General features: G+C 28.0%; 1 protein-coding gene across 5 annotated transcripts in view; it reads right to left on the minus strand.

Moving 5' to 3' along the window:
* The window catches only part of LOC122520103 (protein tyrosine phosphatase type IVA 1), a 53,411-nt gene continuing 38,354 nt past the window's right edge, over positions 1 to 15,057 (minus strand). For all 5 annotated transcript variants that reach the window (XM_043640056.1, XM_043640057.1, XM_043640058.1 and 2 more), the window contains exons 2-6: positions 2,540 to 2,999; positions 1,440 to 2,145; positions 956 to 1,087; positions 379 to 545; positions 1 to 186 (exon numbers count right to left, since the gene is read on the minus strand). In XM_043640056.1, coding sequence (XP_043495991.1) covers positions 75 to 186; positions 379 to 545; positions 956 to 1,087; positions 1,440 to 1,556 — 528 coding nt within the window. In that variant the 5' untranslated portion in view covers positions 1,557 to 2,145; positions 2,540 to 2,999 and the 3' untranslated portion in view covers positions 1 to 74. The remainder of the gene's footprint in view (positions 187 to 378; positions 546 to 955; positions 1,088 to 1,439; positions 2,146 to 2,539; positions 3,000 to 15,057) is intronic.

The following is a 15,057-nucleotide window of genomic DNA, read 5'->3' on the forward strand; positions in this document are numbered from 1 at the left end:
TCTTCTCTTCTCTCTTCCTTTCCTTTTTTTATTATTATTTTTATTTAATTTTTTTTTTAATTTTATTTTTAAATCTACTGAATGCAGCAAGAATTCTTCTGTCCATTTTTGAGCTTCAATCGTGACTTGGGACGATACTTCTCAAGGTAGGCCAGCTGTTTTGAGTTAATAGCGCCTCGCCTTTTCCTAAAAATGAATTATTTCATTATTAATTGATTTTTATATTATATTCATTATTAATACTATTTCAATTATTATTAATTGAAGAACAATGATAATTAAACTTCAAATTTAAGATAGAAAGGATTGTTCAAACAAATATTTTTGATTGAATATTATTACTATTATTATTATTAGTATTTGGTTAATCATACTAACTCTCTGATCAGAGCAACAGCGTCCTCGTACTTGAGACCCAATTCGATGAGAGCTAGGGCAACTAATACGGGTGCTCTGCCGAGTCCTGCTACACAGTGTACCGCTACACAAGCATCAGGTGTTTCACGGAATCGATTTTTCAATAATTCGAACCATTCATCGACTACCTGTAATTATAACGTTATCGTATAAAAACCATAATTATATATTACTCATAAATGTGTCGATAATTATGATAATTGGAATAATTAAGAGTCAACAAATTGTGAACAAATTGGATTTTATGATTTATTTTAATATCATAAATATTTGTATCGTTATCATAATTTTATCGACACAATGATATAGAGTGTTTTCTTTAATAATAATCATTTTATCTACTAAAAAATTAGAAATATTTTTCAGTATATATTATTATTGTATATATTTTGAATATTTTTGAAACGGTGGTATCGTGAATTCGTATTTTAACAACGTTGTAACTGGAGATTCATATTTTGAAATGATAAAAAAGAATATTGAAATAAAAACATATATATATATATATATATATATGAAATGAATTGAATTTAATGACCTCGTTTGGTGGAAACGTCCCATCGTCGAATACCAAATCTATGACATTGATCCCTTCTGTCTTAAGTTCTTCAACTTTGTACGTTGGTTCACAGACTCTCACTACTTCTTTCACATTGTGCTTTTTCAGTTCCTATGAGAAAAAGGAAGATGAACATTTTTTTCTTATAAATGCATATATATTTTAACACTTTCACGTCCGCAATTAATTCCGGCAATTATTAGCAAATTCATTTGTAAATAATTATTATTAAAAAAAAAGATACAAAAAAGAAAGGGAAATAGTAATCGTTAACAATTTTCAATATCCCACTTTCACCTGATTTATACTCGCTACAATATATTATAACAAATTGTTAAATTAAGAGGAATATTCGAAATTGGCAAAAGTATAAATATTTAATTGATTAATAATATTCTTTACCATCGGACCATGAAAGTGTTCTTTTTTTCTTTTTTATTTACGTATTATAAATGAAACTTACTTGAATAAAAGTATGAATGGTCTGATCATTGGGCCGATCAGTGATGAGGAACTTCATGTTTTTGTATTCAATCTCGGCGGGCGCCGGCCTGATATCCTTTACCCTCATGTTGCTCATTTCCTCCTTACAACTACAAGTGTTTAATTTATTTTTTTATTCCTTTTTCTCTCCCTTTTTTCTATATCGTTTAAGTTCAAATTTCTTTTAAAAGGATTTCCTTCTTCTTGACCGGGTGACTTTTTGTTTTTTTGTATACCCGACACAACGGTTGCTCACACTTATAATGTTTCTTAATTTGTATTTTTCCGTTTTTCTTTTTCTCTTTTTGTTGAATCTTTTGCAAATGTGCCACACTAATGCGAAGCTGGGCTGAATTTAGACAACTTAGCCCATAGATGTCAGTCTTATAAAGTTGTTTTTCATTTAACTAATCGAATACTTTGTTAATCTTTTCTTTTTTTTTTGTTAATTATTAATTTGTTTTCTTCTTCTTTTTTTTTTTACAGAGGACAGAACAGTGAGGGGGGGTTAGGGGTGTTTTACATGTAGATTTTTAGGGGAAGAGGGTTTTTGCTGAGCGCGAATTTCGCCGAAGGAAGAGGGGAGGGGGATTGGTGAGGACTAAGTTACATTAGGCGGTGTTGATATGCGATTTTATTATTCCCACCAAGGAATCTTTCTCTTCGACTAATATTCGGAAGATTATCTGTAAACGAAAATACGAACAAATAAGATTTTTAATAATAGAATATAATATATATAATTAAATAATTTTTTAACACGTTAGTGTCGCCATTATTTGTCAGCCATATTGGTGGGGTGAAGGGGGGCCCTCTTAAACTCAACCTTTAAAACTCAAAACATGGATGACGTTCTTCTTATTCAAATTAAATTGAAATGAAAAAAAAAAATCACTGAAATATAAAATATACAAAATAACAAACAAAATGAAATATATTATAGGTTATATCATACTTTTGATTAATTTAGATTAAGAATAAAATATGACATAGTGAGAAACTTTAACCAAATAATGGTGAATCACTAACGTGTTAATAAACACGTATCATACAAATTATATAATATTTTGGATATTTTACCTATTTGGCAATAAGTGCTCCTGGATCAGGCGCGAATCGGTGACTATGGCGTTTGCATTTATTAATGTAAATTAACAATTGTTTCTATTAAATTCTTCTATGTCTTGCGTGATGACTAGCTGATGATTTTTCTTCTTTCCTTCTCTCTCTCTCTCTCTCTTTCTCTCTGACAATATACACTTCGATGATGATCCAAATATTTGTAATATCTCGATCTCTTCCCAGGATGTTCACCTATCTCTCTAGATATTTTATCTTCTTCCTTTCTTTCCTTCCTTCCTACCTTCCAACCTTCCAACCTTCCTTCCTACCTTCCAACCTTCACTCCACGATTAAATGATACCTGATGATAGGTGTTGTCACGATGTTTGGACGTATCTCTCTATTTGTGTTGAGCCTGGCAGTACTCTGCGCTATCCAGCTGAAACTCCATGTATGTGAGGATGCACTCACTAGGAAACTGTAATCAGAACAAACAACAAAATCAAGGTTTAAAGTATTCAATCAAAATCTTAGATATTCAATTAAATTTCATATTAACAATCAAACCTAACCGATAACTTAATTCTTATCGTGAATGATCAAATGACTTCTTAAAACAAAAATAAATAAAAATCATATATCTTAAATGTAAAATAAGATTTTAGCCAATTGGTTTTAGGGTAACGAATTATTTTCTTTTATTTAAAAATTAATGTAAACCTAATATATCCTAATGTAAAATAAGATTTTAAGCCAATTGGTTAGGGTTATAACGAATTATTTTTTTTTTTATTTAAAAATTAATGTATGTTTTTATATATGGGTTTTTATACGTAGTTATTTTTTTTTCTTTTTATACAAATTACAGTACACGGGTCACTTGACTTAAACACGTGGTAATATGTTTAGTGTTTGAAATGTATTAATCAGTAAATTAAAAATTTAGTGAAATTTTATTACAAAGTATAATACTTGACATAATATATATTTAAAATATATTATATATAAAAATCATTTAAAAAAGAAACAAGAAGAGAGAGAGAGAGACAATTGTTTTTCTTTCAATTTGTGTTTTCTTTTTTGTTTTGTTTCAAAAGTAACGCGTACAAGCAACGAGTTTATCCATTTAAACTTTAGGCCTTTGCGTTGTTTTACTTTGAATCCAAGTTTAAAGTTTTGCATTCGTGCCAAAGAAAACAGACGATTTAGTCTAACATAAGTTTATATATCACCCCCCACGGTCGTGCAAGAATTGTGTCCTGGTTTCCGTTTCGGATGAAACCCTCCCTCTTGGTTTTTATATCTTTGGTGCGTCCAATGATCGTTCGAAAGGAATGTCTAGGTCAATATTACTCTAAATTTAACTATTATAATATACACACGACGCATGTATATAAAAATTACAATATTTAGTTTTTTTCAAAATTTGAATATATGAATTTTTAATTAGAATATTGTCACCGTTTCGCAAATGTCTGTCAAAAGAATTTCTTATTTTTCTTTTTTTAGTTTGGTAACAAGATTTTTAGTATTACATCTTGTATATTGTTACATCGATTAACTTTTATATATTATATTGCGTATTATTTGAATTTTATTTTATTTTATTGTTGTTGGTAAAACAAAGTATTATACGATTATATCAAAAAAAAGTTAATATTTGTTAATTATTATATCTATATGTTATATCCATTGTCAATGTAGTATAACCGTATTATTATAAACAATATTATAATATCACAAATAGAATTATGAAGAAAAATTAGATTATATCAGGTTATGTGTGTGTGTGTGTGTTTTTTTACTTGAAGTTAAAACTTATTTTTCCTTTTATAATACTTACAATTAGTTAATATTTTTAAATTCGATCTTAAACAACCCTCGTTTAAGATCGTTAAAAGAAAAAAAATGAAAAAAAAAAAACATTTTCTACGAATCATCGTCTCAATTTGTTACTTTAAAAGAGTTCAACTAGCCACTCGTTGACCTAATGAAAGATATTTTGCGAAGTTCCATCTCTTATATAAACATACGAATTTATCGTTTCAAATTCTTTAACGCATGTGCCAATAATGAATGTCGAGTTTCTAAGATCCAACGACAACGACGACGAAGAAGAAGAAGAAGAACAAGAAGAAGAAGATGATGATGAAAAAAAAAAAGTAAATTAAAACAAATAAAAAGATTAAGATAGAAGGAAGCTGCGGTTTGTTTCAACGAAGTGAATAAGCAACGTCACAGCTCTCTAAAAACCCGATCCAGGAGAGAGAAAAAAAAAGAGATTCACCGAGAAACAACCTAGAAACCTACTTCAGGTTCAACCCGTTTAAACGTGAGTGAAAACACCTATATATACACGTATATAAATGTTTTAACGTTAGTTGTCATCATTTGTGTCACCATTATCGACACATATCACACTTGCTGCGTTTGAGAAGCAATTACTTTTCCTTTTATTATTATTATTATTATTATTATTATTATTATTATTATTAATATTCATTTTCTTTATATGCATTTTTAATTAAAAATTATTATTAAATTAATTTAATTTTATGATTAAATGCATTGTTGCTAGTGTCAGGTATTATATCCTTATTGTTATTATTTTTCTTGATTCCAACCTGTTAGAATCAGGTGTTATTGAAACGAAGAAAATTTTTAAGATTACATTATATGCATGTTCAATGTTAAAAAATACGACATACGACATATATACGTATTTTCATTAAATAACAATAAATATTTTATTATAATAAATATATATCTAATATATAAATAAATAAATAAATAAATAAAATCAGCCCTATAAAATTAAGTCTAAATATTTCACAAATAGCCTTATATATATTGTGATGACTATATATATATTTAATGACATTTCATTGGAACGAAACTTTAACCAAAATTTTCTTCGAAGTTGCCAACAATCTTCTATTTCATCTTGAAACGATTTACACGTGTAAAAATGTTACTACTACTACTACTACTACTATTTTTATTATCATCACGCGTTTCTTTCAATTTATAATCAAAAGAAAGATAATAATATTCTGATCGATAATTGAACACCCTCATTTCCTCCCAACCCCTTTACAACACGTGCTTCCGCATGTGTTCCATATATCCTTCGTGGAAAATTCAACGTGTCCTTGTGTGATAATGTTTTTATTGTATAAATATATATATACGACGTAATGGTGTACCTAAAGATATGTGCATACGTGCGTATGTGTGTATGTGTGTGTATGTGTATGTCTATTTGTTTGTATGCACTTTCAAACGCGTGGTTTATCTTTGGACGGGGATAACCAAACAAAAATACATTGATGCGCATATTTAAAAACATTACCTCATACTTCAATATATCTCGTTAGTATACATATATGTATTATGTATATATATATTTCAGTGAAAGGTATAAAAAATCGTTTAGCAAATCATCCCGAACCCTCTAGAAAATAATTTGCTTCATAACTCTAATTTAGTACGTTGATTAAAAAAAGATTCTATTGATCTTTTTCATTTAGAAATAAGATTTGGCTAATTAATAATAATTTTGTTATGTTAATAAAGTGATATATGTTTACATTTATCATTGTAATGTATCATATTCGTGTTAATGTATCATAGCAAATAATTACTTATAATATTTTCGCAGAAAATTATGTGATTATATTTTTTTTTCTATTAATAAAATATATATATAAAAGATACTATAGTTAAGTTAATATAATTACAATTTGTACGGTTAATTAATAGAAATCGTTGAAATGTATTTAAAAGGGTCGATAAAAGCAGTTCACTCGTTTAGAAGACTGAGAAAGGCAAAGAATGAGAGAACTCATGGGTCATCGCCAACTTGATTGCCTTTCTTATAAAGAAACCCTTTAACGAAACAGTCATACAGACAGACAGACAGACAGATATCTAACCAGTCAGCCAACAAAAAAGAAAGAAAGGAAAAAAGAGAATTTAATTGAAGACAATGAAGATTCATTAACACTATGTTTGGTTGAAATACGTCAGAACAATTCCTCCCCCTCTCCTTACCTCCACCCCAATAATAACCAATTACATTAAAAATGCATTATTATTTACAAAAAAAAAACAATAATATAAACAATACAAATATAATAGATTTTTATTATTGAAAAAATTAAAAAACTAAGCAACAATGGACGCGCGTGTTTTTTTTTTACTTTTTAATTATACTTAGGATAGGTTGCCCCTTGCCAACAGGAAGAAAATTCTCGAGTAAATATATTTTCACTTTGGTGGTGATGGTAGTAGTAGTACACATATACATATGCAACATCCGCCCACGATGACAACGCACACATTTTCAATCTGCTTTAAATTGCCATGCTCGAAGTGGCATCTGTCACGAGTCAACCACCACCACCACCACCACCACCACTACCTTTACCTCAAAACTAAACGAAATTCTGATGATTGAAATGATGATGACGACGACAGAATGGTTCCAAACTTTGTCATTGATCAAAGAAAATATTTGATTTTGATTTTACAATTACATTCTTTTATTATTATTATTATTATAAAATTATATTTTATATATATATATAATAATATATATAATATTATATTTATATATAATTATATATAATAATATTTATATTAAATTTATAATATAAATAATATTATTATATAATAATATTATATATAATAAATTATATATAATAATATAAATATAATATTATTATTATTATAATTATTATTATAAAAAATTCTGTTCTTTCTGCAATTATATCTCGTAAATTCTTTTCTTTTTTTTTTGGAGACTCATTTCAACGAATCTTTATATAGTATAAATTCAGTAATAAAGTATATGAGAAATATACAGTATATAAGATATGTAGAATAAATGTGTGTGGTAAACAAAAGACCTTATATTTACGGAGAGGATAGAAATAGAAGTGTCATCTTTATACCGCTCGACGTAATTGATTTATTAACCGACTCCTACTCGACTTTCGATTCGATGTCTCTCTTTCTCATTATTTCTCTTGCAAAAGATAGATCTCAAGACCGTTGAAAAAGACTTACTACGCCAAAAGCAATTGCCCTCCGATCTTGCATCATTTCACGACGATCCGTAATTAATAATTTTCCAAATGATCAAAAAGAATAATGAGAATTTTTTATTTGACTCGATATAGTATATCATTTTTTCCAAAGAATTTAATTGCATCAATAATTATGGCGGTGCATTTGTAACTAAAAAAAAAAAAGGAAAAGAAAAGAGAACAAATGGTACAATTTTTTAAAGATAATAATCATTGCAATAGAAGATAAATCATAAAATAATGGTTTTTTTTTTTATTCAATATTTTCACTTATCAAATACTTTGTCATGATGCATTTGTAACTAAAAAAAGAAACAAATAAGATAATTTTATTTAAAGATAATAAATCATTGTAAAATATATTTTTTTTTTTGTTTTTTTTATTTTGGTTTAATATTTTCATAATTATTGGCGTATCTTTGGAAAATTGTAACAATCGAGTGCTTATTATTTACAAGAGAAATGCGATTAACTATTCCATACCCCCCACTCCCCCCTTTTTCATTATAGATAATAATATACGATTGGCTATAAGGAAATCATTCGAATGGTCAAAGGTCGATCATGTCGTAAAAGATTTATCGATCAGTAACGTCGAGGGAACAATTTGAAAACAGCTATAAATCGTAACAATGTAAGAAGTATAGTAAAAATTACAATGTAGTAGTAGTAGTAGTAGTAGTAGGTTGTAAAGTGTCGATGATAATGGGAATAATTTTACGAATCACACGTTTACGATTAAACAATGGCATACATGATAAATAAACTTCAACTTATTCTTTTCCTTTCCTATTGAAAAACGAAGCGTGAACAAACAACACGAAAAACTACAATAGCCAATGATAAAAAAAAAAAAGAATAAAAAATAATGATATTAGAAAAGTTGCCTTGTGAGATATAAATGTCACCATTCTACAAAACAAAAATAAAAAAAATAAAAAAAAAAATAAAAAAAAAAAAAAAATAATAAAAAAAAAATATAAGTTCCCATTTAATAAGAGAAAAAAAAAATATTTGTTGGTTCCATTTTAGTCCTGATCGTTTCATGATACAAGAAACACCAGGGTGGATTGATACCAATTTTATTCTTCCTTCGTTTTGAATCATGTTTCCTTTTAAGACAGAAAACACGATGTGTTATAACGAAGGGTGGTTAATTATTGAATGGTGATTAGGATTTAGGTATTACCCATAAGTGTAGGATTGCAAAGTTATGGGATAAGAGAGACTTCAATGAAAAATCTTATGGGAGAAAGGTTTCACAAGGAAGAGTAACACGTGCGTGCGTCAGAGACGGGTAACCCATCCATTCCGGGTTCTGACGCAGGACGCTTGACTTGGAATATCGAAACCTCGGATTTCTTATACCCTACGCCAAGCATCACATGTGAAACCATATCTTCAAAATGTTATTTGAGGTCATTTTTAATACTAAATTTTTAAAAATTCCCTATATACACAAATATATATAGAATATTATATTAAATATAATTAAAACATAAATAAAAAAAAAATATTATAAATAACATAAATAAAAAAAATAATAATATAATATAAATAAAAGATATGAATAAAAAATATTTTTATAGCGATAGATATTAATATATGAACATATTTAATTATATGATTTTAAAGTTACACACGGTGTTATAGAATATTAATGAATAAAAAAAGAAAAAAAAAAAGAAAAAAAAAATAGGAAATAATTAACGCATAAAAATTCTTTGTCGTTGATTTTACGTCTACGTAATTTTACTCGTCGCAGAATTCATCGCATGATTTTTACAATATTTAAATGAAATTTATTATATTAACATGCTTTAATCTAGTTAAGCTAAAAACATCAAGTTTTATCAAGTTTATTCTTCATTAAACGTCGGTCGCACGACACACATGCCATAAATAGAAGTTAAATTATTAGCATAATTTGTTGCACTTAAACAAAAGATTAAAACGTAACGAGTTATAATACAAGAGATAGATGAATAATTGTATAATAATATTGATCATTTTTTATCGAAAAGTTTACATTCAACTAAAGAAACCACAAATATACCACTACCACTACACCACATTGTCCATTTCTTTATCTAATTTGTTTCTATGTAATATAACAACAATTATAGATAACCAATATAAACGATAATTTTTTAACGAAACACGAAAGAAAAATGTTATGAAAAATTTAATAGAAGGATAACGCGAATTAATTAATATCAACGTTAGTTAATTATTTTGTTAGTTTAATTTAATTAAAGTATAAAATCTGATAGATGAAAAATTCATTTTTATCAAACTATCGATAATAAACAAAGCGCAATTCGCGAAAGTTGCATAGGAATGTTATTTAAAAAAAAAAAAAAAGAAAAAAATATAGGAAAATCACGTTTTAACATAACACGCCCATATTTGTTACGTCAAATACGTTGCAAACAGGTTTTTATATGTGTAAATGTGTGCAAGTATTATTTGATGCGACACTTAGCATGATTTTCAATGTTTAACACATCCATCATCAAAATATTTCGTGTGTCTTCCACCCACCATCCTCCACCAACCTTCACCATCCACCCTTCAACACCGTGTGAGAATACATCCATTCTTTTTAACTATGTGAATGAAAATGCTTCAGGTTTATTTTATCGTATCGATGGTTAGACATTTTTCTTCTCTCTCTCTCTCTCTCATTTTTTTTTATCGCCCACAAGCTTTTCTATATAAAGCGCGTGAAACGGATTTGTCCTTGTACGGCGTCAGTGTCGTCGAATTAATCTCAACAGTACCCGTGGTAACCGATAAGTTTACGGTAACGATACGTCCAATGATATTATAGTTGAAGTCAAAAAATGGTTACTTTTTTTTTTTTTTTTTTTAAAGTATCCACATATACATAGTTATATAGTAGTATACATGTATATATATTTTTTAAAGTATCTTTATATATAAAATTATTTTTTTTTTAAATTTCCATGTACTATACATTCACATATATATGAAAAATATAATTATTAATTTTATATATAAAATATTAAAAAAAAATTAGTTTTACCGAACCGAAAATTTAGAAAATTTGTTTGCCAGTTATTTGAAGTGATCCATATACATATACATATACATATATATATTTTTTTCTTAAATAGTAAAACTAAAAATTGTCGATTATTATATGACGAGATGAAGAAGAAAATATTGTAATTTTATTAATAAATCAATATCGGCGTGTGTTTTCTCGGTAAAGCAATTTGTGGAATATCCCGTATATGTATATATTCATTCAATTTACAATATCGCATTTCGTTATTTTTTTTTTTCATTATCCGCTATCGGATAGGTACGAGAAAAGTGTGCGTAATTTAACATCGTATATAACTCTAAAGTAACACGAACTTAAACACGTAACTCAAAGACTAGTTGCTAAATATTTGAGCTCGTATTACGTTTACACGTAACACGTTCGACGAAACTTAATGCAAAGTGAGAACTAGAAAAATTGTTAGAAAATAATAATAATAATAATAATAATAATAATAATAATAATATTATCGAACAAAAATGTACACAAATAAATTACCGAATATATCGATAACAATTTGAAATGCAATTTATTGCAATTATATCGACACAAATTGCCATGAAGGATAATGCGCGTATAAACATTTATTACTTCGCATGATTTATATTTTTTTCTTTTCTTTTCTTTTTTTTCTTTCCCCATCGTTTTTCCTATACTATGAATATATAATTCCGATGATTCGTAAAACGACTGATTATTACGCTTTAATCACGCGAATCGTTCGTTTTCAACAATTTTTCAGGTTCAACATTTTTTTTTACATCAGATTAAACCACACATTTTTAGAATGTCAAAAAAAAAAAGAATCACACTGTAATTTATCATAAATAAAAATGACCAAAAAGTTGTGTCGAAGTAATAAATATCTCTGTTGAGAAAGAAACAACAATGTTTTTTTTTCCTCTCTTGGTTTTTGGAAAAAAAAAAAATAAAAAAAAAATAAACGTAATATTTCTGGTCGTAACGCGACAACTCCGAAAGATAGATAATTTTTAATTATTGGAAGAAAAAAAGACAACCCATTAATATTTGACTGACATAAAAAATATGTGAAAATACCAGTTAAATATATATGTTACAGACAACGTGAGAAATCCGACATTGTGAGCTATGCCTAAGCATTGTTGACAACGCCAAAAACTAACTGGCAATGTAGGAAATGTATTCACATTTCTCACATTTCCTAGATATTCCGTAGAATGACAAATGAGAAATCGATAAAGTAAGAAATACATCTTCTATTCGTTTCGAATGATTTTCAATGGAATGCAGATATGAAACATTTCGTATTAAACCTATTTATCTTCCACTATGATAACGAGCAGAAGATACAGATTTTTCATGGTGATCTCTATGAATATCACAGTCTAAATGTAATAATCTTCTAATACGATAAGTAACAGTGGGACCTACATAATAACACACCAACATTGACTAAGTTTCAGTTTATGGAGGTGCGCATGATACAGCGGCACGCACAGTCTCAAAAACTCGCGTAGCAGTCAAGTTGTTAAATAATTTAAAACAAAAAAAATTTAATTTGTTACTGTGTTCCATGATCGCATTTATGCGTGTGTTATGTGTATGTTTGTGCCTGTTGTCCGATCATGTATTCTTCTGAACATTCCCTAAATTGCTTAAGTATTATGTACAATGCCTAGGAAAAGTCCGTAACAATTCTTCTGTTTCTTACGTTGCCTAAAAACCTCCTGGCATTTCTCACTTTGACGGTAACACATATACAAAAAAACCTATCTCAAAAGATAGATTAATTTTCAATTTAAAAAAAACATTTTCGACGAACGCGTAATTAACATCAACGTTTGAATAATGATTGTAAAAAAAATCAAATAAAAAACCGGAAACCATTATATTTTTGTTGTTAAAATAGTAATCGTAAAATTTGCGGTATAAAATAATTAGATATCGAAGGATCTATAATAAAACAGCATGATCATCAGGTCTAGATCTCCCCTTCCTCTACCCCCTTCTCTTCCCCCTCACTCGTTTAACAAAGTTCGAGAGGGTACTGTTCGTTAAGCATACTACTAACGACAAGGTCGATCGTTTCTTGAGATATGTTCATATAATACGTCTCCTCCTCCCCCTTCACCACCCCCTTCCCTCTCTCCCTATTCCATCTCTTTTTTCTTCTTCTTCTTCTTCTCACTTTACTCGCTTTCATACGTGTTTCAGCATTACTCGCAGGTGCATTCGCTCAAGGTGTTCGACTTGGGTGTCTAATGAACGAGACCTTGGTGTCGCGAATGGATTTCTCTTCTGACATAAGTTGTGTCTCGTATTAAAGAATCAAATAGAATATACCCAAAAAACTGATATCTTTTTTGTTCTTTTCTTTTTAAATATTACACACGTCCTTATCAAATTTTTTTTTTTATAATATTCAATCATACGTACTAGTCGGAAGTGCAATTATTTTCGTTTAACACATTAGAGTGTTAATATATTATATTATCTATAATTATAATTGTCCCTTTTTTTTTTTTAATCACGTGGTTAAATAATCGCGATAAGCATATAGTATTTATTTTTTTAAATGAAGACAAGTAATTATATCGAAAAATATATGTTTTCCAATGATAAATAATTGCAAATTGGATTTTCTTTTTTATTTGCTAAAGTTAACGATAGAACTCAAATGACTTATAAGAAAAAAGAATTCAATTTGAATATATTCACTTTTGTGTGTGTGTTTTTTGTCTCATTCGTCATTCGTTTTGTTCAAACAAATATATATCATATGATTTGCGTTTTATGATAATTTCATATATTTTTTGTTTAAAGATCGTGCGTTGCATACGAAATATTGCATATTGCATTTTCTAATTCGTATCGTAAAATAAATGGTAAAAAGAAAAAAGAAAGAACAATCTCAAGGAGAGAACAGTGAAATAAAATACGCAACTGCATTAACTGCAATAGCGATCCAAAAATATAAATAAAAAAATATATATATGTAAAACAATGATCAATGATTCTATTATAACAAGAGTAACAAGAGTCAAGCATTCGCAATGGAACTATTGTTTCGTTTAAGCAACAACTGTTGCGCTACCGTATTAAAAATAAAAAAAGCATCATCAGAGCGTAAAAGACTGAGACAGGTGACTTGTATTTTCTCTTACGTCGTAGAAGAAAATCATGCGACTTGATCGATAGCAAAGTATCTTTTAATAAAAGTGATTACACACGCACGCGTTCTTATTAAAGAAACTGCATACGTGATTTTTAATGGAGGAAATTTTTGATTGTCACGATTGTTCAATCTAATGAAAACAACAAAACAAAACAAAAAATAACAAATTAATTGACTACGTACACACGCATTAAAAAAAAACAAAAGTCAACGAACGTGCAACTGTAACCGCGTAAAAACGTGATGCACCGTGATCAAAGTGTTGATAAGTGGGTATATAAGTTATATTGCAAGTATTACGGATAAATTATTATAATTAACTTTTTACTTTTTTTCTTTCTTCTTTTGTTTTGTTTTGTTTGTTTGTTTTTCTTTATCAATTTTATTCTCCAATCTCTAGAATTGAAACAATCAAACGAAGACAAATTCGACGGTTAAGAGAAAAAGATATTTTTGAATAATCGTTTGTGATTTTACTCGTAAGAAAAAAAAAAGCAAAAAAAGAAACAAAAAAAAACATTTACATAGTCGGTTCTATATAAATTCAGTTTCTGTTAATAAAAATCCTTCCAAGTTCTTCACATAACGCGATAATAGTCTGAATAATATTACATAAGCATCTTAACGAACAAGCTCTAGCGTGTTTCTAGTTTATTTTTTCCTATTAGATTCAAGTATGCTAGTTCGGATTCTTAAGATTCTCCACAAACTAAACTATAAGTTTCCTTTCTTCCTTCCTTGTATAAAACAAAAAAAAATTAGTTCAAAACCAAAAAATATCATCATCTTATCGCAATCATTTTATATTCTAATTTTTATTTTGTTTTTAGTTTTTTTTTTATTTTCAAAATACGTCTAGCATAAGACGTATATAATAATCATTTATTTGACAAATATTAAAAGTTTCACGAGTTTTGAGAGAGAGAGAAAGAAAAAAATAAAAAAAAATTTTAAATAAATAAATAATATAAATATATATAAATTAAAAAGTTGATGATTTTTCATGACGACATATATATTAATCAGCTAGAAAATGTTTTCTACGTTGAAAGAAATCTATCCTTGTGACCGTTCGTCGTCATAGTTTGTAATTCGATAAGAACGACCACACTGGTTAATCTGTTTGATGTTATGAAAACAGAATCGGATAAACATTTATGTTGGCCGAGTAGGTGTCACCAATAAAACATTAGAGTATATATATTCACTCATAGTA

The sequence above is a fragment of the Polistes fuscatus genome, unplaced genomic scaffold (assembly GCF_010416935.1).
Source record: "Polistes fuscatus isolate 324 unplaced genomic scaffold, CU_Pfus_HIC Scaffold3, whole genome shotgun sequence".
NCBI classification, from domain to species: domain Eukaryota; kingdom Metazoa; phylum Arthropoda; class Insecta; order Hymenoptera; family Vespidae; genus Polistes; species Polistes fuscatus.